Source organism: Lithobates pipiens, unplaced genomic scaffold (genome assembly GCF_037356315.1).
Source record: "Lithobates pipiens isolate NorthernLeopardFrog02 unplaced genomic scaffold, aLitPip1_a1.2 Scaffold_8, whole genome shotgun sequence".
In the NCBI taxonomy this organism is placed as follows: domain Eukaryota; kingdom Metazoa; phylum Chordata; class Amphibia; order Anura; family Ranidae; genus Lithobates; species Lithobates pipiens.
Genome location: NW_027507903.1, coordinates 149,086,386 through 149,112,959, shown reverse-complemented (window position 1 = coordinate 149,112,959; position 26,574 = coordinate 149,086,386). Strand labels below are relative to the sequence as shown.

General features: G+C 40.6%; 1 protein-coding gene across 1 annotated transcript in view; it reads right to left on the bottom strand.

Annotated features, from left to right (window-relative positions):
- Positions 1–26,574, bottom strand: part of LOC143961371 (store-operated calcium entry regulator STIMATE-like) — a 129,731-nt gene that overhangs the window by 5,821 nt on the left and 97,336 nt on the right. The window contains exons 5-7 of the mRNA XM_077470636.1: positions 16,769–16,881; positions 14,477–14,560; positions 10,519–10,644 (exon numbers count right to left, since the gene is read on the bottom strand). Coding sequence (XP_077326762.1) covers positions 10,519–10,644; positions 14,477–14,560; positions 16,769–16,881 — 323 coding nt within the window. The remainder of the gene's footprint in view (positions 1–10,518; positions 10,645–14,476; positions 14,561–16,768; positions 16,882–26,574) is intronic.

The window sequence follows — 26,574 nt, the reverse complement described above, 5'->3', positions numbered from 1 at the left end:
CTTTTTCGCATTTTGTCACTACGGTAGAAAATGACAGTTGATTTGACTCTACTAATGATTAGAAAATCGTTAAAACAAAAAAATTCAAATGAAATTGTACTAGTTTATGACAAGAACCTTTTAACTACAGGCAAACAAGGGACATTGGGCTGAGGATGAATGAATCTAGTACATATCCTATTTACAGATCTGTGCTTTCTTCATAGAAAACAAAAAGGGAAAAAAAATGGAGAGGAGGAGCAATGTACACCAGCCCTTATAAAGCATTTCTTACACTCCGATGAGACTGAACACAATTAAATTGGTTGAAAACTCATCTTACAATACTGGAATGAGATTTTAGGGAACTGGTAAGAATTCGAATGTCCTTCAGGCAGCAACATGCGTATTAGTGACTCATTATTTCTTGGCGGCCTTGTGTACAGCACCTGTTCCCAGCCATCATGTGTCCAGATAATCCATTAAAACTAAGCCAAACACAACTTGGAAACTTTGTAAGTTTGTAAACATGCAGGTCTATGAAACTAGTTACAGCAATGCATTTTTATTTTCGTTTATAAATTATTCTTTTACAAAAATTGTATTCCTTTATTTGCAAGGTGAAAAGAACAAAATACAAAAGGATACGGACATACAGCACATGGTAGTACGGTAATACTACGCATAATTAGCATTTAGCTGAAAAGAGAAAATTTTGGGGGCGATTTACTAAATGAGTAAAGCGTGTTCAGTTTGTAAAGGGAATTTTCACTTACCTTAACAAATGTAGAGGAATTTCACTTTGCAAAGAATACCCAATTATGTGCAAGAAAAATTAAATACATGTTATGTTTTGCTTGCACAGGATTGGATGATAAAAGGTCAGCACAGCTTTGCATTATTTGCAAAGCACAGTAAAAAGTCATATTGTAAAGCAAACATTGGGGGTTATTTAGGAAAGGCAAATCCACTTTGCACTACAAGTGCAAAGTGCACTTAAAATTGCACTGAAAGTGCACTTGGAAGTGCAGTCACTGTAGATCCGAGGGGGACATGCAAGGAAAAAAAAACAGCATTTTAGCTTGCACATGATTGGATGATAAAAATCTGCAGCGCTTCCCCTCATTTCAGATCTACCCCTCAGATTTACAGCGACTGCACTTCCAAGTGTATTTTCAGTGCAGTTTCAAGTGCACTTTACACTTGTAGTGCAAAGTGGATTTGCCTTTCGTAAATAACCCCCATAGTGTCATAGAACAGATCCTAAGATAATGATAGCATGTGAAATAGTTATAGGATAGGCGTATTTAAAAGGACGTCTCTGGGCTTCTTATTACTAATACTAAAGCTGTCCACACACTGTTAAAAATCCTGCTAATTCAGCAGAGACACTGTCAGAATACATCAGAGGGATTCCTCCATCCATCTTGTTTGTGTGGATGGAGGAATCTGTTTGAGCAAAGGAGAGAAGGTTAAAAAAAATAAGAGTTGTAGAAGCAATACTTAATGAATTTAAAAACTGATATAGGAATAAAAGCTTGAGGTAAAGGGAGGTAATGGTGAAGGGCATTGAGAGTATTGGGTAAATTCGCCTTACCTGAGACACCCAGTAGGTTTTGAGTAAAGCCCTCCCCATGTAAGTGATCAATCCAATGTGACCACATTTTTCAGAACCATGTAGAATCATGTAAACGTGTCTTAAATAATTTAATTAGAGTGTAAGTAAAGCCTTTTTTGGCACTTGTAAGTACTGTGAATATCTCCTAAACTTGCACAATTTAAGAGATATTCACACTGCATGTAGCCAGTGACGACAACGGTGCATACTCTCTGAAGGGACTGCATACCTGTGCCATCCTTTCAATGCTCCGTGGATGAAGTCCATGTCATTGTGGCATGGGCAGAAGGCCGAATGACACGGACCCAGACAGAAGACCGGGTGAAGATGGAAGCGCCTGTCAGCAGTGACAGCGTGGCGCTCGAGGGATTTGTTTTAAGGCAAGTCTTGCATAATATGCTAGTATGCAATGATGCATACTAGCACATTAATCCTTTACCTTGCAGGGTTTAAAAAAAAAAAAATTGTTGCGGTTTACTACAGCTTTAATAGATGAGCAGTAAGTCTATATTTAAATTGATTGTAAATCTCTGATATGAAAAATGAACAAAGCTTATATTCCCTCTGTAGTGTGCACATGCTTCTATCCAAAGCACCTGTTTCTCTTTGCTATCTCTTTGCTCTATTATCTGCATGAGTCACTCCTAAAAAGGTTAAACCCATTTAAAAGTCAGCAGCTACAAAAAGCGTAGCTGCCGACTTTTAATAAACAGACACTCACCTGTCCCACGGTCCAGCGATGAGGGCACACGAAGCCTCGCTCCTCTCCTCTCCATGGCGCCGGCATTCCAACTGTGGGCGCATGGCTGTTGCTTCACAGCCGGGAGAGCACTGCGCATACGAGAGCCACGCTGCGCACTGTGAATGACCTGTGACGTGTACCAGAAGATTGCAGGGAGGGAGGGAGGGGGAGAGGTGAACTTCCTTATGGCACCGCGGAGTCAGATGAGGAAGATGGGAGCTTGGTGCCCTTAAAAACTGGGTACCCGCCCCCACCCCCCTAAAAAAAAAATGACATTCCAAATGTGGCATGTCAGGGGGTCACAAACAGTTAAAGCAAAAGTTCAATTTTTGTGTGGAACTTCGCTTTAAGTTGACGCAACAGAATCTCAGGTGACCACCCCTTCCCCCTCCAGCACACAGCAGGTGACTAACTGCCTAAAGAAAAATATCCTAAAATGCAAGCTCTAATACAGATAATTCCACCGATTACAATCTAGTGTGTGATATAGATGCCATAAATTTTTATATAGCTTATATAAGCATTTGAAATGTTTCAAAAATACTTTTGCATTAGTGAACCAAAGAGAAAGGATTGGTTTGCAAAAAGGAAGAGACATAAAAAGTTAGGTTTAGGTATAGAAAAAAAAAAGAAATAAAAAGAAAGAAAGAGGGATAAGGGAAAAAAAAAGGGGGGCAGCAACCTTCCATCTCCATCTGGGAGCCAAACCTCCCTCAACCGCCAGCTAGAAAGAAAAGTAGGCCATTGGCGAACACCAAGAGTATTAATTGTTTTCCAAAATATGCTACAATTCCCAGACCTCATTGTGTTTATCTAGAAAGTTGTTGAGAGTCACTGTAAGATATTCCACCGGTTTGATTCTTCTTTTTTTTTTTTTTATTAATTTTCAATGTAATAATCTATTTGCATAAATAATTTTGTATATCTCTTCGTCAATAGCAATTACATTGGCTAGGACTTGCCAGAACCAGTGAGACCAGATACCACTTTAAAACAGTGCTGGGACAAATGAGTTTAATCCCAGTACCAATTTAAAAAAGATCTGGGATTCAAGTGGTTGTAGACCTTATTGAAAATAAATTAAAGTCTTTTTAAAGAAAGGGGTGGAAGCTAACAGTGTAATTCAAGATGACCTCCAGGCAAATAAAAGTACAATGTAGTTACGTATTAACTTAAAGTATAACTATAGGCATTTTGGATAAAGTAAGGGAGGGTTATAACCCCGGTCAGATTTTGTTTCACCATCTGTTTCCCATTGTGGAAATTTCCCTTCACTTTCTGTCCTATAGCCAAACAGAAAGTGAGAGGAAATCCCTTCAAATTAAGGGAATTTCCTTGGGGACTCCCAGGTCACCAGAACTAATGTCCTCATTAAAAGATTTCCCCTCTTTTACTTTTTTGGGAACAACCCAAAATGTGGGATTTTCTTTTACTTTCAAATAAAACAGTAAACAGGACAAACAGAGAGGGGGGATCTCCTTAATGGGGGCACAGACAGCAATAAAAACTGACAGGTGTTCTAATCTACCTCCACTCTATCCAAAACTAAAAAAAAAAAAAAAAAAAAAAAAAAGGTTTTGCGTTTAGTTATACTTTCAAAATTAATTTAATGTATTTTAAAGGTTCAATAAACCCAAAAGTAATATTTGTGTTACAGGAAGAGTTTTGTGGGCTAAAAACTCTTCCAGCAATATTGCAGTGTTACAGTTCCTGTCCACTGGTGTTTTTTTTTTCTGTTGTATGCTCCAGCGTTTCCAGTTGCATTCCACTAAATGTAAACTTATTAAAGAGAATGGGCCTCCCTTAGAACAGCCACATAGGCAGGGTCGGACTGGCCTACCGGGATATCGGGAGATTTCCCGGTAGGCCGCCTGCCCTGGGGACCCTTTTGGTTGCGGCTGCATTGCTCCCCACTCTCCTCCTATATGGATCACACAGTGTGGGCTGGCAGTGGCTGTGTGTTCGGCCGCTGCGATGTAACACAGTCCTGCCCCCCCAGACCTGCTAGTGTGATAGTAGATAGAATCAACGCTCTGCCTATCACACGAGCAGGTCTGGGGGGGCGGGACTGTGTTACATCGTGGCGGCCGAACACACAGCCAGCCCGCACTGTGTGATCCATAGGAAGAGATGCTGCCTGTACAGCCCCCTCTGTGTGCCTGGATAGGAGGATCGAGGAGGGGGGGGCTGCATATAGAGGAAATTATCTTTCTATATTCCTCCATGCAGCCGCTGAATTCTTGCAGGAGGGAGAGGAAGAGAATCAAGCATTCAGCGGCTACATGGAGGAATATAGAAAGATCATTTCCTCTATATGCAGCCCCCACCCCTCGATCCTCCTATCCAACTTATTTAACTGCCCCCCCAGTTCACCTTGTGCTCCCTGCCCCCCCCCCCGTGGTCTGCTCCCCCACCACACTCTCCTGCCACCCCTGCTCTCCACTCCCCCCAGTGCTCTTACCCCCCAGTGCCCCCCCCAGTCCTCTTACCCCCCCCCCCCAGTGCTCTCCCCTCAGTGCTCTTCCCCCCTCTCTCCTCAGTGTTCCCCCCCCACTGCTTTCCCCTCAGTGCTCTCCCCCCACTGCTCTTCCCTCAGTGCTCTTCCCCCCAGTGCTCTTCCCCCCCTCTCCCCCCAGTGCCCCCCCCCCAGTGCTCTTACCCCCCCAGTGCTCTCCCCTCAGTGCTCTTCCCCCCGCTCTCCCCCCAGTGCTCTCCCCCCAGTGCTCTCTCCCCCCCAATGCTCTCTCCCCCCCAGTGCTCTTCCCCCCCGCTCTCCCCCCAGTGCTCTCCCCCCAGTGCTTCCCCCCCCAGTGCTCTCCCCCCATGGGCTCTCCCCCCATGGGCTCTCCCCCCAGGGGCTCTCCCCCCAGTACTCTCTACCCCCAGTGCTCTCCCCTCCAGTGCTCTCCCCCCTCAGTGCTCTCCCCCCCAGTGCTCTTCCCCCCCAGTGCTCTCCAGCTCAGTGCTCTCCCCTCAGTGCTCTCCCCCCTGTTTTCTCTACCCCCCAGTGCTTTTCCCCCCCCAGTGCTTTTCCCCTCAGTGCTCTTCCCCCTCAGTGCTCTCCCCCAGTGCTCTCCCCCTCTCAGTGCTCTCCCCCCAGTGCTCTTCCCCCCTGCTCTCCCCCCAGTGCTCTCCCTCCAGGGGCTCTCCCCACAGTGCTCTCCCCCCAGGGGCTCTCCCCACAGTGCTCTCCCCTCAGTGCTCTCCCCCTCAGTGCTCTCCCCCCTGTTCTTTCTCACCCCCAAGTGCTCTCCAGCTCTCCCCGTCACTCTCCAGCCCCCACCCAAGTGCTCTCCAGGCCCCCATTCTCCCCACCCCTGTTCTTTCTGGCCCCCTGGTGCTCTCAAGCCCCACCCATCGCTCTCCTTCCCCCCGTGCTCTCCACCCCTGTTCTTTTTGGCTCCCCCCAGCACTCTCCACTCCCCACCCCTTTACTCTCAACTCCCCCCTGCATTTTGCCCCCACACATGTGCTCTCCAACCCTGCCAGTGCTCTCCACCCCCCATAGTGCTCTCCAGTCCCCCATTCTTTCCACCCCTGTTCTGTTCTTTCTTGCCCCCACTGGGGCTCTCAAGCTCCCCCCCCATTGCTCTCCACTCCCCCGCTCTTTGTACCCCCCAGTACTCTCCAGCCCCGTGCTCTCCAACCCTGTTTTTCTGCCCCCCCCGTGTTCTTCGCCACCCCACACTCTTAGCCCCCCCAGTGCTCTCAGCCTACCGTGCTCTCTGTGTTCTTTTTGCCCCCCCAGTGCTCTCAAGTTCCCCCCAGAGCTCCCCACCCATGTGTTCTCCAACCCCGCCAGTACTCTCTTCTCCCCCTTCTCTCCAGCTCCCACCCAGTGGGAGCTGCACCAGGACTAGACTGAGAGAACCATGGATTGTGGCATAAAAGCCCTGGGATTTCATATCTATATATAATACACTCTTTATCAAATGTGCTTTAAAATGTATGGTTTTTGTTTTCACGAACAAGGAAATAATGACGTTATGCTGTTGGGCTGGTATAATAATGCTGTGGGGCTGGTATAATAATGCTGTGGGGCTGGTATGAAATTTTTTCCAGGGCTGGTTTTTATTCCCAGTCCGGCCCTGCACATAGGGTGTATAAACCTGGAAACTCAAATCTGGTGGTTTCTCCACTAAGGTCTCTAAGGAAAGATATGAGAAACCGTCAGGTTGCTAAACTGACGGCAGGTACACATGGGCTGAAAATTGGCCTGTGTGTAAATCTCCCTGTCCACGATTTTTGGGCAACTGAAATATTCCATTTGTTTATTTTAACTGCTGTGTTTAGTTGCTTTTCTGGGGTTATGTGTAATAATAGAGAGTAGAATTACAATTATGATAGAAGGTTAATAATGAGCGACCTACGACAATGAAAGAAATGTTCAGAAACATGTCATTTGTGTTGAAGCCTTACAATTATGTATATGCTTGTCCACCAGAAGGGTATATATTATGAATTTATAGTTAAGAAGAACAGCAGCTCTGACTAATTATTATGAATGCTGGATTTAATATTCGACTATTTGCAGATGTTTTACATAGTACTGTTTTTTTTTTAAATTCAATAGGCAGTGTTAAAGATATATGAAGGCTTCCATTGTTGACCTTGCAGTTTGTGGCTTCATGGTTGATCAATTCACCTATGTCCATGTAATACTTCAGCTAGCCTGTCCCTATGCGCCAAGGGGACAGGGCAACTTACTGTCCCAGGTCACACAGTGTCCAGTGCATACCTTGCCATCCCCTCTGTGTTGCATTACAAATGTGGGAGTGCTAATCTGTTGAATGAACTACCTGCACCAGCACTAGACTGAGAGAACCATGGATTGTGGCATATGTACAGTGCCTTAAAAAAGTAATCATACCCCTTGACATTTTCCACATATTGTTTTGTTCTAACCAAAAACTTAAATGTATTTTATTGAGATTTTTATTTTTGTGATAGATCAATGCAAAGTGCCACATAATTGTGAAGTGGAAGGAAAATAAATAGTTTTCAATTTTGTTTCCAAATAAATATGCAAAAAGAGTCAACACTTTATAGAACCACCTTTCGCTGCAATTACAGCTGCAAGTCTCTACCAGCTTTGCACATCTAGAGTGACATTTTTGCAAAATAGCTCAAGCTGTCAGATTGGATGGAGAGCATCTGAACAGCAAATTTCAAGTCTTGCCCCAGATTCTCAATTGGATTTGACTGGGCCATTCAAACACATGAATATGTTTTTCTCTAAACCATTTCATTGTAGCTCTGGCTGTATGTATAGGGTCGTTGTCCTGCTGGAAGGTGAACCTCCACCCCAGTCTCAAGTCTTTTGCAGACTCTAACAGGTTTAAGTCTTCTACGATTGCCCTGTATTTGGCATCTTCCCATCAACTCTGACCAGCTTCCCTGTCCCTGTTGAAAAAAAGCATCCCCACATCATGATGCTGCCACCACCATGGTGTGTTGAGGGTGATGTGCAGTGTTCATTTTCCACTACACATAGCTTTTTGCATTGAGGCCAAAAAGTAAAATTTTGATCTGATCTGACCAGAGAACCTTTTTGCACGTTTGCCGTGTCCCCCACGTGGCTTCTCGCAAACTGCAAATGGGACTTCTTATGGCATTCTTTCAACAATGGTTTTCAGCTTGCCATAAAGGCCAGATTTGTGGAGATGCGCCACTAATAGTTGTCCTGTGGACAGATTCTTCCACCTGACCTGTGGATCTCTGCAGCTCCTCCAGAGTTACCATGGGCCTCTTTACTGCTTCTCTGATTAATGCTCTCCTTGCCCGGCCTGTCAGTTTAGGTGGATGCCCATGTCTTGGTAGGTTTGCAGTTGTGCCATACGCTTTCCATTTCTGGGTGATGGATTGAACAGTGCTTCATGAGATGTTCAAAGTTTGGGATCTTTTTTATAAGATAACCTTGCTTTAAACCTCTCCACAACTTTATCCCTGACCTGTCTGTTGTGTTCCTTGGCCTTCATGATGCTGTTTTTTCACTAAGGTTCTCTAACCTTTGAGGGCTTCGCAGAACAACTGTATTTATACTGAGATTAAATTAGAAACAGGTGGACTCTATTTACTAATTAAATGACTTCTGAAGGCAATTGGTTCCACTAGATTTTAGTTAGGGGGATCAGAGTAAAGGGGGCCAAATACAAATGCACGCCACACTTTTCCCATATTTGTAAAACATTCTGAAAACCATTTATAAATTTTCCTTCCACTTCACAATAGAAAGTGTATGGCCTCATACACAGTATAGATAGGGTAACATTAATATCCACAGTACCACCATCCGTGAGTATATAGAATAGGGATTTGAGAGTCTGGTCCCCAACCAGAACTACCAGGAAAGGGGAGCGTGCAAACTATCACGGAGCGTGTTGAAAGTGAAATATAAATAATTGTATAGCTTATTGTACAGTTTATGTCCCTCACACCCTTCACTTGATCCCACACACTTGGTGTGGAGCTGATCATTTCTTATAGCTCTCGCCATTCTACATTATGGTGGGACCTATCATAAATTTGTATGATTTTTACATACTTGGCAACTCAATATATAATTTTTCTATCCAGACACTGGCCCTTTGTCTATTGTCTATTAATGACCTCCCCCAGTCGCCACGGGAGGCTCTACTGGGTGTTCCGTTTGCCCTGATGGTACTAAAAGTGGGGTAAGAAGCTGCTTGTTATTTGGTTTGTTACCTGTATTTCCCCCCTAACCTTTTATTATAATTATTTTTTCAAAAATACATTTTTTCTTTAACATGAAATGTTTATATCTCTTTCAGATGTATGTTGTGTATTTCTTGAAGCTATGTCATAGGGAAACAAGTCGAAATACCCCACCCTCCTGGTAGTTCTGGTTGGGGACCAGACTCCCAAATCCCTCTTCTCACTTCACAATAGAATACATTTTAGGTTGTAACATGACAAAATGTGGAAAATTTCAAGGGGTACAAATACTTTTTCAAGGCACTGTAGCTTCTTTGCAGGAAATATCAGGTCTCGCACTACAGTCAAAGGTCATGCATTAACCTGTGCTATGCCTGGTTGCATGCCTCACGTTTCAACACAAATTGAAACCGCTGACACAGGAATGTGAAGATTTATTCTACTATATGCTGTATGTACAGGGCTACAAATGGCACTATGAAACAACATAATTAATGCACATCTTATGCAGATGAAAAGCACAAGATGCAGGCATGAATTTTTATCAGGCCTTTACATACAAAGCCATTATATCAACTGGCTTTATGGCTATTTTTTTTTAAAAAAGTTTTTATTATTAAAAATGAGGTATCAATTATGTATCGAGAACATTTTATCTGTATAATAAAAACACACATGGAGTTTCAAGAAGCAATTGGGACACTACAAGAAAAACTACAAAGGCAGCTTCAGTGCACCCGGACAGATTATTCACAAGTCACATTAGATTGGTGTACTGTATGTAGCTTTAAACAGCCTCTATTTACAACAGGTTTCCTTTACCAACAAATAGCTTGATACTAGGCCTACAAGACAAAATGTCTTCCATAGCATTTTTGGAATGATCACACCCAAGTTCTCATTTTGCCTGAGATACTATGGGTATATGTCAATGAACAATTACCTGCGGAATTATTTGCTTAAATTGTATATGTAATGAATCTCTGTTTTACATCAACTAATTGTTAGTATGTTGGAACATTCAGGCTGCGTTCACACTGGTCCGACAAACGCTCCGACATTGGGAGCTCATGTCGCATGACGTATGAAAATCAATGTTTCCCCATGAGAGCCAACTTAACTGGTCCGGCAATGTTGGTCCGACTTTGAAAATGCTCCCTGTACTACTTTGGTCTGACTTTGATCCTACTTCACCCCATTGACTATCACTGAAGTCAAAACAAAGTAGGATCCTTGTCCTAACCATCCAACTTTTGACATCAGACATGGCGATTACAGCAGCAGTAAAAAGGAGTTTATCTCATACTGGGATTGTTTTGATTGGTCAAAGGACAAGTCAGACTATCACAAAGTTGGATCAAAGTAGTATCCTTTTCATTCAAGTCGGATGAATGTAGGACTGATGTAGGACTGATGTAGGACTGATGTCCCAGAGCAAAGTAGGATGAAAGTCGTATGACTGTCGTGTAGTATCAGTGTGAACCCAGAGCAGTCCATCTCTCACCTGGCTTTCATTATCCTTTATTAGTGATAAACCGTCTGCATCTGTGTTGTTCTCACAAGGATGATCCACCTTCATTCTCTTGTATTTCCTCATTATTAGGCTGTCCACCACCCAAAACATAATGGCCTAAAAGAAATTATATACAGAATTACAGTTTTCTGACATAAAATGAAGAAAAACAAATACAGATTTTGACAAAAGCATTTTTACTAGCTTTACCATAAGAAACGGTGTATTACTACTTTTAGTTTTGTAAACACAACAAACATCTGAATGAATACCAGACATTGCAGGGGAAAAGGGACGGTATAGGTAATTTTTTTTTCAAATTTTGCACTTGTCTATGAACTGCGAAAAACATATTACTACATATTACTGTGTACTACTGAGTTAAGATGCTTTCCTAATTCTACTTTATGGCCATGTTGTTTTGTAAACTGCAAGTCCACATAGGGTTTTCAAGATCTGGAACAATAAGAAGGTGGGTGGAAGGTTCAGAAGCTGATAGCATTGATTTCAAAAGCAGAGGGGAGCTTAGCAACAAACCGTGCTCAGTCTATAATTCACAATGAAAGTGTTTGTGATATGCAAACATCTAATTTCCATTCTAAAAGAGAAAACAAGATAGACTGGGAAATTCTTGAACAGTGTCTATGACAAGATAGACACGATTGAACTCTAAAGTTCAAGAGTTCTAGAGTGTCTATGACACTTTATAGTGTTCTTTTGTGCCTCCGCATGACGAATGTCAGTGTGGGTGAGGGACTCATGTACCTGTTAGAGACATGCTGATGAATTTGGGAAAGCACTACCTGTGAAAGCGCAATGAAGCCAAGGTATCCATATGGACACCTTGCTACAGAGTGTATTGGAACAAGAACTTGGTCTGTATCTGTACGCCAGCTTAGGCGTGGTCTTCATTATCTTAATAATCTCCATTTTTATCTACAAACTGGAGGTCATTTTTTTAAGTTATTGCAGCCAAAGGGCTACTAAGGCACTATTAAGAACTTGGAACGTGTCACGAAAGTTACTTGTGACAGGGATTTGTGAATCTGGTGCAAGACACTTTAAAGCGGCATACTGCCAGAAAAAGTCTTGTATTTTATTGCATTTCCAACAGTGTTGCTGCAACATTACAATTACCAACAACCACTGTTTTCTTTGTCCATGTGGTAGTCCTTTGCACTGCTGCTGTACCAGAAGAGCTGACATATTAAGTGTGTGAACTCCATGTGCTGCACAGCTTGAAATGAACTTCTCAGTTACAGCAATGTGTTGAAACAAACAAAACTGACAAACTGAATGCACACTGTGGTTCTGAAAGTTCCCCCTATACTACTTTACTTAGGTTGTATGTTTCTGAGATACTAAGAGCATCACATTGTACAAGCCTGAAAGCTAAATCGCACCACTCTTTCAACTATACTCTGCCGTTTAGAGCTTCAATAGGAGATGGAGGGGTTGGCGTTAGCACCAACTCCAACAGAAATCAAAGTCTCTTGTATAGCAGAAGGAGGCTTTCAGAGCGGTGCACAGTAATTCATTTGAAGTGTAAACAATGTCACACTTTGGCAGTTTTAATTGGAGCATATTGATGTTCTTGACAGCTTTAATTTTGGATTTTGTTATAATGAAAATCTTCTGGTGCATGGAGCGCGAGTAACTAGATTTAGTACATAACCCACTGGTAGAGACTGGGGAGAAAAAAAAAAACAGTCTACAAAGCCCATAGCTATTAGAAAGCATATTATGCAACAGTGGCTGCCATCCTAAGAGTATCGGGCAACTCTATATTAAGAGAACAGCGATGCACCACCTAAGTGCATTATTAAAATAAACACTATATTCTCAGGGATTAAGAACACTCACCGAATACAGAGTAAAAGATCACTTTATACATATATATAAAAAAAAAAAAAAAACAGTAGCCACTCGTCACTGTGGGATACTGCCAGCTGTAGATAGTGTGGAGACAACATGGATGCCTTGTGGAAGCCAGGAAGTCCAAACAAACCAGAATGGAACACATGGACAAAAGTGAAGTCACCGGGAGAAAGAGAAGGCAGGAAGGAAGGCAGGCTATGTGTTCAGAGTTTACAGCTCCTTCTACATGCCTCTAGAAGGCCTTGAGACTACAGTGGCACATGGCTTCTTCGGGGGGAATTCTTTATAATAGAATGGCATAACGCATAAGGGAGGGCCAACAGGGTGGTACGGTGGCTGTACTCAACTGCAGGATTGTACACCAGCAACTAGTTTATCATGGAGGCAACTGATTGCATAACTTTTAAGCGACGTTAGTGTAGTGTGCTTCATGCACCCACAAAAAGTGAGTAGTAATTTTTTGCACTATAATAAAAAGATTACCTGATTTTAAGGATATAAGCACTATTGGAGATTATTTATTTTATATATACAGATTATATGGTGTGAGATAGCGGTACTGGGAAGGAGACATAAGGAAACAAAGACACCTTTGCACCTTAGTCCAGATAGGACTAAAAAGCAAGTTCTGACCCAACATAAATGTGATGTCACTGACATTCAGGTGAGAATACAACTATAGGGGAGCACGAGTGGAGTGTTTCAACAGCTATAAAATAATTAAGCACTTTAAGAAGCACACAGAGGATTGGTGGCGATTGTCAGCATGATAATAAGGAATTGGACTTTCTCTACCAAATCACATGAAGGACTGCAATTATATATTTATAGTATTTCACACAATGTTAGAATGGCACAGATACTGTGAACTGTTTCCATCACTCTTTTATGCATATTTGACATGTAAGATTTTCTGAAAGTAATTTTGTCTGATTGATTTGTTTCATTGGTTTTAATTCATATTAAATTTTTTTTTTTTGCTCACTTAGAATTAGAAATGGAGCACATTAATAAAATATTAATTGATATAGTATGGGAATGTGAGAAGTGCTTGCAGCTGATATCACAGGTCTAATGCATTTGATCTAGGGTTGCTCACAAGATTTTTGGGCTACCCAAAATACCACCCACTCCTTAAACTAAAGCTCACTTTTTTAAAAGGTAAGCCTTGCGGCAAAAAAAATAAATAAAAAATGGCTGCTGACCTCAAATCAACCACAAAATAAGAGACAAAATACTAAGTACAACAAAAGAGGAAGCAAAGTGGTTGATTGCTCAAAGAGCTAGCAATCAGAATTAAATTGAGTTTCCTAACTGACCCTAACCTCTCCCCGTGTAATTTGTCAGCTTTTCCCAGAGCTTAGAAACTTTGATAAAGCTTCACTTTGTAAAGATCAGGTGCAAGATAAATCAAAATATAGCATTTTTGCTTGCACATGATTGGATGGTGGAAATCAGCATAGCTTTACCACAGCTCTGGGGAAAATGAGTGCAACTGCATTGCAAAATGCACATTTTATATTATGGCTGCTCTGTGCCCTCATTTTCATAGTGAGAAAGCTGGCCTAACCAATAGCCCCCTTGCTGGCCCTTCTAAATCCTGCTCTCCATAGTTCAAAGGCCATGGTGTAAAAAAATCTCCCTTGGGAATCTGCACATAAATTCACTGGGACCATGAACCTCGAACCTACAGGATTTGCCTTGAACTCATGGCAACTGCAAACTCAAACCTCATCCCTACTAACATGTAGATTAATGATCTCTCAGAACCCTTCAAGCTGACCACAGTTTACAAAAGGGTAAACAATTACTGGGAACATAATGTGAAGTCTATTTAGTCTAAATGCTAATCATTACTTTTGATATAAGATACTGATAAAAGCAGAGACAAGGTCTAATGACCATCATTACTAAGGTATAAATTTGTGATATAGTATGGTAAACAGTGTTAACTGATGCAACATCATTTGTGACTGGATAGACACTGTTAAAACACTTTCCCATGGTAAAAGGCTTAGACAGAATCCTCTAAATAAGGGCATTATTATGCAATTACAAGTACTGTACTCACATTGACTATAAAAGGCACCACCAGCATTACCAGGACGAGCTCCAGCTTGGGATCTGGAATGTAGTCCAGCAGAATTTCCTGAAGCTGCACAGAGAAAACACAAAGAGTGAGGGATATAGTCTGTACAAACAGACCTGTCACTTCAGAGCTTTCCCAGCCAGAGTCCAAACATAGTTATTGGAACGTTAAAATTGAGATACAATAACATATTACACAGTAGAATGGAGAATAAGGACACATTTACAGCAGATAATCAGGATCCCATATACACAAAGCCAGTTCATAGACATCTGCTGCACATTAGGTTTTTATGTGGCCCCAAGTGGCTCATGTGTAGAACAACACGCTATACTCTGACCGATATTTTATAAAACTGGAAACATTTAGGGGTGGGTCTACTGTCTATGAAGCACCACAGGGACCCATAGGGAACAAGACAAGCCCATCAGGGCACTATTAAGATAACATGTGGAGCCAGGTGGTTGGGATGGAGCAGATTAAAATAAAAGTGGTTAGGCTTTTATGTAGTTACCAGGGGGATTCTTCAGATGTGAACTATACAATCGTAAATGTGTCATATGCCATTCATTAGAGGAAGGGATTGTGGCACTCCCAAAACATTAAATACTGCACCCTTTGATGAGGGGAAGGGATTGTGGCACTCCCAAAACATTAACTAGTGTACACTTTACACCTGAAATTATTAACTTTAACAGCATCATCGCCTTTCTTTTTTTAACATAATGCTGCAAAGAAGGGATGATGGTATGGATGGAGTAATGTGGCACTGCTTTAAAATGTAAGTTTACCTTTTCAGAAAAAAATGAAAAGGTGAATGAACATCCTACTCCCTTACCTTCTACCCCTGCTGTACTTACCTCTGTGGGTGATGAAGTTTCAAATTCCACGCAGCCTGATGCAGCAGTTTAAAAAAAGCGCTCTTCTTCCTCTTCATTCCCTAGGAATGTCGGAATGGATCAGAGCAGTTCTGATTGGTTTAGCCAGGACGTATATGTAAAACTGTGAAACTATCACCCATGAAGATAAATTATGGGGAAATCAGGTGGCGTGGAGGCTGTAAGCTATTAGTTCACTTTTTAATTTTTTATTCTGGAGAGAACAAGACACATTTTGCATTTCTTATCACTCTGTACCCAAGGCAACAGTCATTCGAAAAAAAAAAGAAAAAAAAAAGTGAATGAATCTCCCACGGTGAACAGCAATAAAAACCTGACAGAGGTTTTAACTCTCCCCAATTTATAATAAAAACACACACACACACACACACACATACAGTATATTTTAAAGGGAAAGTAGTGTCAATTTTTATTAAGCTGACATTTTCTCTTATTGTCTTATCTTATTATATTTAATATTAATAGTATATTTAATATTATATTATAATTTTTATTAAGCTGACATTTTCTCTTATTGTCCTATTATCTTATCTTATTATATTTCATATTAATATTAATAGTATATTTAATATTTATTATATTTATTATATTATAATTTTCATTAAGCTGACATTTTCTCTTATTATCTTATATTATCTTATCTTATATTCTTTTCTTATCTTATATTATCTTATTATTATTGTCTTATTATCTTATAAACTCTTATTGTAATTTTTACAGTGTAATTTCTGATGTGACTTACACATTGAAAAAAAAATAATTAAAGAATTTATCCAGCTATAGATCATCTCTTCAACATATTGTTACAGTTCACATAATTTGCATCAAGTAGTTCTGTTTTACGGTGAGATTTTTCTAAAATCTGCAGCCAGCACTTGTCTGAGGTCTGTATACTTATTTAATGTAAATGTTAGAGAGTGCAAAGGGGGCGGGGTTACAAAATACTTTACGGGATTTCATTTCCCATTACAGTTTTTAATGTATATATATACACACACACACACACACACACACACACACACGAGTTTTAATGAACCATATTTTTTGTAGTCACAGAAAAGTCAATTTGAAAGTCTACAGGAAACTAAGTAAAACCAGTCCCAGAGCATACCCCTGTACACCAACAGTTATATGATGCCCAGTTGCTGCTTAATGCTTATCTAATGGAATGCAGAACTTTCTTTTAATAGCACCCAGTGATGAAAACGTGTTTACATATCTACAAGGATTCACTGCTGGCGTAATCCTATAAAAAGAAAAGCGGTATATACATTTTACTATTTATTATGGATTCTTCTGCTCACTGTAGATCTAGAAGGAATGGAATAATGTCCATTAAATATAGATTTTTCTTCCCCTACTTGTCAATGTTTACCTTTGTCCATCCTGGAATGAGAAGAACGAGGCTTATTATGGTCTTCTCCACAACCATTATTAATAGGTAAAGTATACATTGCCCAAGCCATGCAGCTGCCTGTGGTGGGTCTCCTAGAAATGAAATGCATTTCAAGTTAAAAAGACAAAGTTATTTTAAAAAATATTGCTTTAATATTATGCCGCAACTGCAATGCAATGGAGATCCAGTCATTTAAACATATGAACTGTGACAAACCGTCCTACTAAAAAAAAATATTCGTCATTTGCAAAACTGATGCATTCTGAAAGTTCAGAAATAGTGAAAAGTTCAGAAATAGTGAAAAGTTCAACTTATGCCAGGTTTTGATTAATCAATAAAAATGTTAAGGCTCATACACTCAGCATAAATATCTGAAAGCGATCTAACCTGAATTTACAATATTGAATAGATTCATAAACAAGGATTATGGGATTGTAAAGCTTATTTTTTTTTATTTTATACATTTTTCTACTAAAATTACAAACATGTCATACTTATCTACTCTGTGCAAGAGTGTTGCTCAGAGGAGCCCCGGACCTCCTTTTCTCTGGACCTCCGCTGGCACTCAGGGCTCCTTCTCTTCTCGATGTGGCACCAAAGGTAGTATGGTGGCACACCTGCGGGCTTGATCCCATGTGGGGCTGTGTGCATCTATTGACAGGCATAACATGGCTCATCCTCCAACCCCCACTCTCTGCTCATAGGATTTGATTGACAGCAGCTGGCTTCCACTGCTGCCTCTGTGTGCAGAGAGAAAAGAGAGAGTTGCTGCAGACGGGCAGAGTGTTGGATCAAGGTAGGTACAGTGCCTTGAAAAAATATTCATACCCATTTTCCACATTTTGTCATGCTACAACCAAAAACGTAAACATATTTTATTGGGATTTTATGTGATAGACCAACACAAAGTGGCACATAACTGTGAAGTGGAAGGAAAATGATAAATGGTTTTCAAAATTTTCTACAAATAAATATGTGAAAAGTGTGGCGTACATTTGTATTCAGCCCCCTGAGTTAATAATTTGTAGAACCACCTTTTTCTGCAATTACAGCTGCAAGTCTTTTTGGGGATGTCTCTACCAGCTTTGCACATCTAAAGAGTGACATTTTTGCCCATTCTTCTTTGCAAAATAGCTCAAGCTCTGTCAGATTGAATGGAGAGCGTCTGAACAGAAATTTTCAAGTGTTGCCACAGATTCTTAATTGGATTTAGGTCTGGACTTTGACTGGGCCATTCTAACACATGAATATACTTTGATATAAACCATTCCATTGTAGCACTGGCTGTATGTTTAGGGTCGTTGTCCTGCTGGAAGATTAACCTCAAGTCTTTTGCAGACTCTAACAGGTTTTCTTCTAATGCTGCGTATACAGGACCGGACTTTCTGGCAGTCTAGGTCCGACAGAATCAGTCTGTCGGACAATCCGATCATGTGTGGGCTAATCTGATCGTTTTTCATTTTAAAAAAATCAGACAGACCTAGAAATAGAACATGTTTCAAATCTGTCCGATGGTCTCAATTCCTATCGGGAAAACCGTTCGACTGTATGCTGGTCCGACGGACCAAATACAACACAAGGGAAGCTATTGGCTACTGGCTATTAAACTTCCTTTTTTAGTCCCGTCTTACGTCATCACGTTCAAAACGAACAGACTTTCGAACGTACTTAGTCCGTTTGTGTGTGGCCAAGTCCGTTTGTTCGGAAAGTTAATCGGAACTCCGCCGAAAGTCCGTTGGGTAGACCGTCGGACCTGGTCTGCCGGAAAGTACAGTCGTGTGTATGCAGCATAAGATTGCCCTGTATTTGGCTCTAACCATCTTCCCATCGACTATGACCAGCTTCCCTGTCCCTGCTGAAGAAAAGCATCCCCACAACATGATGCTGCCACCACGTTTCACAGTGGGGATGGTGTGTTCAGGTTGATGTGCAGTGTTAGTTTTTCGCCACACATAGCATTTTGCTTTTAGGCCAAAAAGTTCAATTTTGGTATCATCTGACCTTCCTCCACATGTTTGCTGTGTCCCTCAAATGGCTTCTCGCAAACTGGACTTCTTATGCCTTTCTTTCAACAATGGCTTTCTTCTTCCCACTCTTCCATAAAGGCCAGATTTGTGGACTACACGACTAATAGTTGTCCCGTGGACAGATTATCCCACCTGAGCTGTGTATCTCTGCAGCTTCTCCAAAGTTATCATGGGCCTCTTGGCTGCTTCTCTGATTAATCACTTCAGCCTTGGAAGGATTTACCTCCTTAATGACCAGGCCATCTTTTGTGATATGGCACAGCGTCAATTTAACTGACAATTGCACAACACTGTATACAAATAAAATTGATGTCCTTTTTTTTTTTTTACCACAAATAGAGCTTTCTTTTGGTGGCATTTGATCATCTATGTGTTTTTTTATTTTTGCGCTATAAACAAAAAAATAAAAAGAGCAACAATTTTGAAAAAAAAAAGCAATATTTTTTACTTTTTGCTATAATAAACAATTTTTTTTTTTTAAAAACAAACTTTCTTCATCAGTTTAGGCCAATATCTATTCTTCTACATATTTTTGGTAAAAAAAAAAAAAACGCAGGGAAGGGGTTAACACTAGGGGGCAAGCAAAGGGTTAAGTGTGTCTTAGGGAGGTGTTTCTAACCATGGGGGGAGTGGACTGACTGGAAGTACAGAGAGATCACTGTTCCTAATCACTAGGAACAGATGATCTCTCTGTACTCCCCTGACTCTCCTTCTGCCTCTCTGTCAAGTGATCACAGGTGACCGGCGGACATCATGGCTGTTGGACAAATGCATCAGCTTCGGCGAATGCTGTATCTATTACACAAAGCAAGGTACTGGTACATCAATTCGCGCAATAGAGCCGACCTGGCGGCAGCTGGTCGGCAAGTGGTTAATGCTCTCTTTGACCAGCCTGTCAGTTTAGGTGAATGTCCATGCCTTTGTAGATTTGCTGTTGTGCCATACCCTTTCCATTCAGATGATGGATTGAACCGTGCTCTGTGAGATGTTCAAAGCTTGGGATTTTTTTTATTACCTAACCCTACTTTAAAACTTCTCCACAACTTTATCCCAGACCTGTCTGGTATGTTCCTTGGCCTTCATGATGCTGTTTGTGCACTAAGGTTCTCTAACAAGCTTCTGAGGGCTTCATAGAACAGCTGTATTTATACTGGGATTAAATTACACACAGGTGAACTCTATTTACTAATTAGGTGACTTCTAAAGGCAATTGGTTCCAATAGATTTTAGTTAGTGGTATCAGAGTAAAGGGGGCTGAGAACAAATGCACACCATACTTTTCAGATATTGGATTTGTAAAAAAAAAAAAATTCAAAACCATTTATAATGTTCCTTCCATGTAACAATTATGTGCCACTTTGTATTGGTCTATCACATAAAATCCCAATAAAATACATTTTGTTTTTGGTTGTAACATGATGAAATGTGGAATTTTTTTTTAAAAAATACGGGATTTTGTTTTACCTTAACCACTTCAGCCCCAGAAGGATTTACCCCCCTCCTGACCAAGCCCTTTTTTGCTTCGCTTTAGCAGACAATTGCACAGTCGTGCTACACTGTACCCAAACAAAATTGACAGCCATTTTTCTCCACAAATAGAGCTTTATTTTGGTGGTATTTGATCACCTCTGCAGTTTTTTTTGCGCTATAAACAAAAAAGTGTGACAATTTTGAAAAAAAAGCAACACTTTTTACTATAATAAATATCCCCCAAAAAATATAAAAAACACAAAAAACAAAACAAAAACGCAATAAGTCTACAAAATAGGGGATAGATTTATGCCATTTTTATTATTAATTTTTTTTATTAGTCATTTGCACCGACCTGCGTATTTTATTGTGACTATGACATCGCTGCAGACAGATCGGACACTTGACACTATTTTGGGACCATTGGCATTCATACCACAATCAGTGCAATAAAAATGCACTGATTACTGTGTAAATGTCACTGGTAGGGAAGGAGTTAAACAGTAGGGGGCAATCAAGGGGTTAAGTGTGTTCCCTCAGCGTGTTCTAACTGTAGTTGGGGTGGGCTCACTAGAACATGACAGAGATCGCTGCGCCTTATCACTGGGAGCAGTATATTCCTGTCATGTTGCTAGGCAGAACAGTGAAAAGCCTTGTTTACATAGGCATCTCCCCGTTCTGCCTTTCCGTGCCATGATCGCGGGGGCGCCGGCAGACAGAGTCCGCGGGACCCGTGGGCACATGCCGCAATGATGGATTGACGTACGGGTATGTCATTTTGTGCGCCTGTGCCACTTTGCCGATGTATATCGGCGTGAGTCGGTCGGCAAGTGGTTAAGGCAGAGAAGGCATTCAAGTAAAAAATGTCCATTCTTTAGAACCACTTTAAGTTTACTGATATTTGCACAGCCCGCATTCAATTTTCTCTAATATAAGGGACCTTCACTATGAGTATACAAAGTCACATGCCTCTGAGGAAGCTACAGTGAAATAAATGAGGCCGCACCCTTCTGAGGAAACTACTGCGAAAGGTGTTAGTTCACATGTGGCACCAATCTAGCTGGACCTTCATCCATCCACTATTGCACCTGTGGGCTTTCACGGACACTCTGGTTTGACAAGCCTGACTAATGCAATTACAACTTGCACCACCATATATGTGTGAATGCACTGAAGACTTTGATATAAGTCATTGTTGTATGTACTATTGCCTGATAGGATTAGAACTTTACATACATGATATGCTATATTATTGGAGACATGGTGGTTTGTCTGTACCACATTTGTGAAATAATAACAACCCAAGATACATGCATAGTCTTGCATTCAGCATTTGCTGTTGGCATAACAGTAAATGACTAATGTATCTTCCCTGCTGGTACTGGATTTCAGCTGGATTTCAGTGATTTACATATTTTAGTGTTATCCATACTGAACAGCTTCTTCTTGTGGGTGGATTTGGAACACGTTTTGGCAGCTCCCAATCTAGGAGGCCTGCCGTGTCCCCTCAATTATCCTTTGGCATGTACATATTAGCTACATATGCGTGCAAAGGTGCACAAGTTATACATATGAACCGTATCAATTACGCTTTGTCCGTGTTTAGGATACATCGTTCTATTGGGATATATAGTATTATGATGGATTACAACTGATTAATACCAGCAAGTCATTTCAAATTTTCATACTTGAAAGTCCCAACAAAGTACATCCAAGATATCTGAACTCTTGTCTTGGGTGTATTAAGATAGTCAGTGCAAATTGGGATAAAATACAGTTGGAATTGTTCATATGAAATTAATAAAAACGAATCTGATAATATATATATATATATATATATATATATATATATATATATATATATATTTCACTCTCAAGAGAATAAAAAAATAAATACTTAACATTATATTTTGTAGTTACATGTGCTACAACAGGACTAGTACCACATACAATGTATACACCCCAATGAAAGTCTTAGGAGCAAAGCTATATTTTAGCCAGCAAAATCCTAATTAAGGCCAAAGTTGCATTTGTTGCATTTCTGAAGAAAAATAGGGTAAAAGGGATTTAGTGGGCAAATATGTATCCTTATCTGAACTCAATCAAACCCGCAAGAGGAATTCTGAAGAGACAAGTTGAGAATCCATCCAGCATCCAAGCTCTAAAACTGGTAATTCTTGAGGAGTAGAAAAAGATAAATGTTGCAATATGTCCATTCCATGCTTAGGAGACTTGATGCTGTCCTTTACAAATCATGGAGGTCATACAAAATACTAGACATAGTCGTTTTTGTTGGAGTGTATTAATTTTTGCATAGACTAATTTGAGTAAAGCTGAATATTTTGTAATTTATATTATTAACCTTACTTTCATGTAATGAGCTAAACAAATGTTCTAAAAACTCAGTTTTATCAAAATTTGGGAAATTGTTCTTGCGTTCATGGAGATATTAAAATCTTACTTTTCAAAAGAGGTGTACTAATTTATGCTGAGCACTGCATATATATTAGTTTTTATTTAAATATATACACACACTATATATATATATATATATATATATATATATATATATATATATATATATATATATACACACACACACACACACACATATATATATATATATATATATATATATATATATATATATATATATATATATATATGTATTGTTAGCAAGATAGAGAATAAATACTTACCATAGAAGGTAGCAGTACTCTTGTGCTAAGGTTTAAATTAAAGGTGAAGCGTGATTCCACATTACGGATACGTATTTGTGCTTTGAAATGTATTTAATTTAATAACAGAAAGTGTGTACAGTACATTTTCACTATATACTCTGAATTACGTCTAAATTACAGGGCACTTAACTTTAATTCTGGTGTTGGTTACAGCATCCTCTTAGGAAGAAGTCACGCCTATCACTATAAAAACTGTTAAATTACGCACTTCCCATAAATAACCATGTCAAGCAGAAGTTCTCTAACAAATCAAGCTACTAAAATATATAAAGGGGAATTTAAGCATGTAAGGCTTGTTTTCCAGACAAAAAGAAGATGAATTATACATCAAGGACCAATTTGTTATTGCTATTGGTGCCAGCTCTGCCTCCCCTTGATCTTTTCATTCACAGCACAATTACAGGTATTCCCACCCCTCTTCATAGATGTATTAAAGCTCTATATAAGATCACCTACCCATAACAACCAAAAACAAAAAATGAAAAGCCATTGTCTCGGCTGTCAAGAGATCTACTATTTGGCCACAGTTATGCAAGTGAAATGTAAACAAATTAGAGATCTCATGCATAGCGAGTCTAAATGAAAGACCTCCATCACCCTTGTAAGGCCTCATGCACAACTGAGCTCTAAAACACCCATTTTACCAGCATTTGACTCTCTCTGCCTCTAAAGCCCCATACACACTATCAGATTGTCTGCAGACTTTTGTCTTCAGATTTACCAAAACCATGTAGTGGAAGGGCCTGCCTGATTGCATACACATTGAAACTCTTGAGGTTTGACCTCATATTATATGGTTTTGGTAAATCTGAAGACAAAAGTCTGCAGACAATCTGATAGTGTGTATGGGGCTTTAAAGCCCCTACATGTTCACCTATGTGTTCTTTGCATTTCAAGGAGCTAACAGGCTGGTGCCATTTAGAGGCAATCACTTGTGCGAGCATTTGGGCTGGAAAAAAAAAAGAGTGCGTTAACTCTAGGAGTGTTTATGCATTTAAAGCGGAGGTCCACCCTAAAATGGACCTCCGCTCATCAGAATCCCCCCCCCTCCGGCGCCACAATCGGCACCTTTCAGGGGGGAGGGGGGTGCAGTTACCTGGATAATCCAGGTAACTGCACCCACTTCCGGGCTAGCTCTCTGCGGAAAGGGGCGTACGTTACGCCCCTTTCCGCAAGCGCCCGCCCCCTTCAGCAAGTGCCCCGCTGCCTGCTGGGAAACACACAGCTCCCAGAGGCAGCGGGGACCGTCTGGATTGCGCCGTGCGGCTCGCGCATGCGCAGTAGGGAACCGGGAAATGAAGCCGAAAGGCTCCATTTCCTGATTCCCATACCCAAGATGGCGGCGGCACGAGCGAGCGATCGGCTTCGGGTGCCGACATCGCGGTCGCGCTGGACAGGTAAGTGTCACTATTTAAAAGTCAGCAGCTGCAGTATTTGTAGCTGCTGGCTTTTAAAAAAAAAAAAAAAACGCGGAGTCCCGGTGGACTCCCGCTTTAAATACATTCTAAGGCCCGATTCACACTTCAGCATTTTGTAACTTGAAGCTCGAAGCTCCAAAATGCTGGAGGAGAAAAAAAATCTATTATTCTTTAGGGAGTTGGTTCTCCAATACAATCTGCCTGAAGCCAAATGCCTGAAGCTCAAAAAAGTTCTGGAGCGTTGTTTTTTTTATAGCTCGAATCGTCAAGCAGTTTGGTGCATTTTTGAAGATTTTTTGTTCTATAGAAATGCATGGAAATGCTTGATTTGAGTGGTTTTGAGCATTTTTATGTGATTTGTCATGCATGTTTGAGTTTTTTCTGCTCAAATGCGATAATTAAATGATAAAAATTATAATAAATAATAAATACATAAATAAATAAACCCTAAAACCAAAACCTTAACCCCTAATATTAACCCCTAACTCTAACCGAACAAGATAAATAAAACCCTAAACCCTTGTACACACGGTCGGAGATTCCGACAACCAAATCCGTCGGATTTTGTCCGTCGGATTTTGTCAGAAACTGTTGCATACACACGGTCGGATCGAAGTTGTCGGAAAATCCGACGTGATGACATTATTTCGTTACAACGGGACTATGTTCACGCTAGTAGCCAATAGCTTTGGTGTAGGAATTTGATCTGAGCATGCGTGGCACTTTGTCCGAAAATTTTACCAACAAGTTGGAAAACTTGGTCCGTCGGATACTCCGATGGAAACAGGCCGATGTAGACCACACACAGTCGGAATATCCGACAAAACGGTCCGATCGGACACATTCCGTCGGAATCTCCGACTGTGTGTACAAGGGCTTACCCTTAGGGCCGGTGCACACAGCGATGCGCGGCGAGGCGTCTCCGACTTGCCTCGCCGCGACCTGCACGGACCTCAGCGGCGACTTGCAGAGGACTTCTGTATAGAAGTCAATGCAAGTCGCCCCCGAAGTCGCCCCAAAGTAGTACAGGAACCTTTTTTCTGAGTCGGAGCGACTCGAGTCGCTCCTCTCAGAACAGTTCCATTGTACAGAATGGGGGCGACTTGCGGGAGCGAGGCGAGGCGAGCCGTGTCGCCTCGCCTCGCGCCGCAGTGTGAACCGGCCCTTAAAGAAAAAAAAAGTAAAAATAAATAAATAAAAGTGAAAAGCTGAAAAACATAGCAACAAATGATGAAACAGATGACATTTTTCCCTTTTGCTCTACCACCACTTTTACTATGTTTTTTTATGCAAGGCATTTCAAAGAATACAGTATGCATGTGGCCTAAAAGTACATACTTCTCTTTTAACTGGTTTTTAAAGGGTGCTGAAAAGGCAGACACACCTTTAACAGTATTGGTAAAAAGACTGTAATATACATTGCTGTAATAAACAATTTTGACCTTGTCATTTAATCTGAAGCAATTGAACTATGGACCAATTAGGTGTCCGGTTAGAAAATCTGTTTAGGCACAAAGAGGGGCAAGCGCAAAATGAGATGGATGCACTCAATTGGACCTATCTCCAATTCACCAACTTTTGGTGTATGACCTTCCCTTTTCTCTCCATTAACATGTTCAATTTTATCATTAAGGGCAACAATGCTTATAAAATATAAGTCTTCGGAATGACAAAAATTTAAAGCTGGGTGAACAGTGGAAAGAAAAGAGTTTTAGTAAGATCAAAGAATACTTCCGACAACGATATTTATTCAGCAGTCTACCGAGAATATTTTCATAATTTGCCTACACAATTGCTTTAACTAAATATATCTAAATATGACCAATATGCCCTAACATTACTTCCAAGCTGAAAAAGTATGGGATTCTCTGTTGCAAACTTTTTTTTTTTTTTTTAATAGAAAAAATAAATATTTAATCCTACATGATTTGAAAGAGAATTTTGTCATTTCTGTCTGCAAATGCAGCTGCAAAGCTAAAGGGTCATTTTACATGATGTAACTTGCATTCTTTGGAGCAAGCACAGAGCTTCAACGAAGAGCTGTCATCTGCTATATGGCCATTCTAATTCCATTTCTTAGGAAAAAAGCATGAACAAATGCTGCAATATTCCATCACACATCAGGAGAC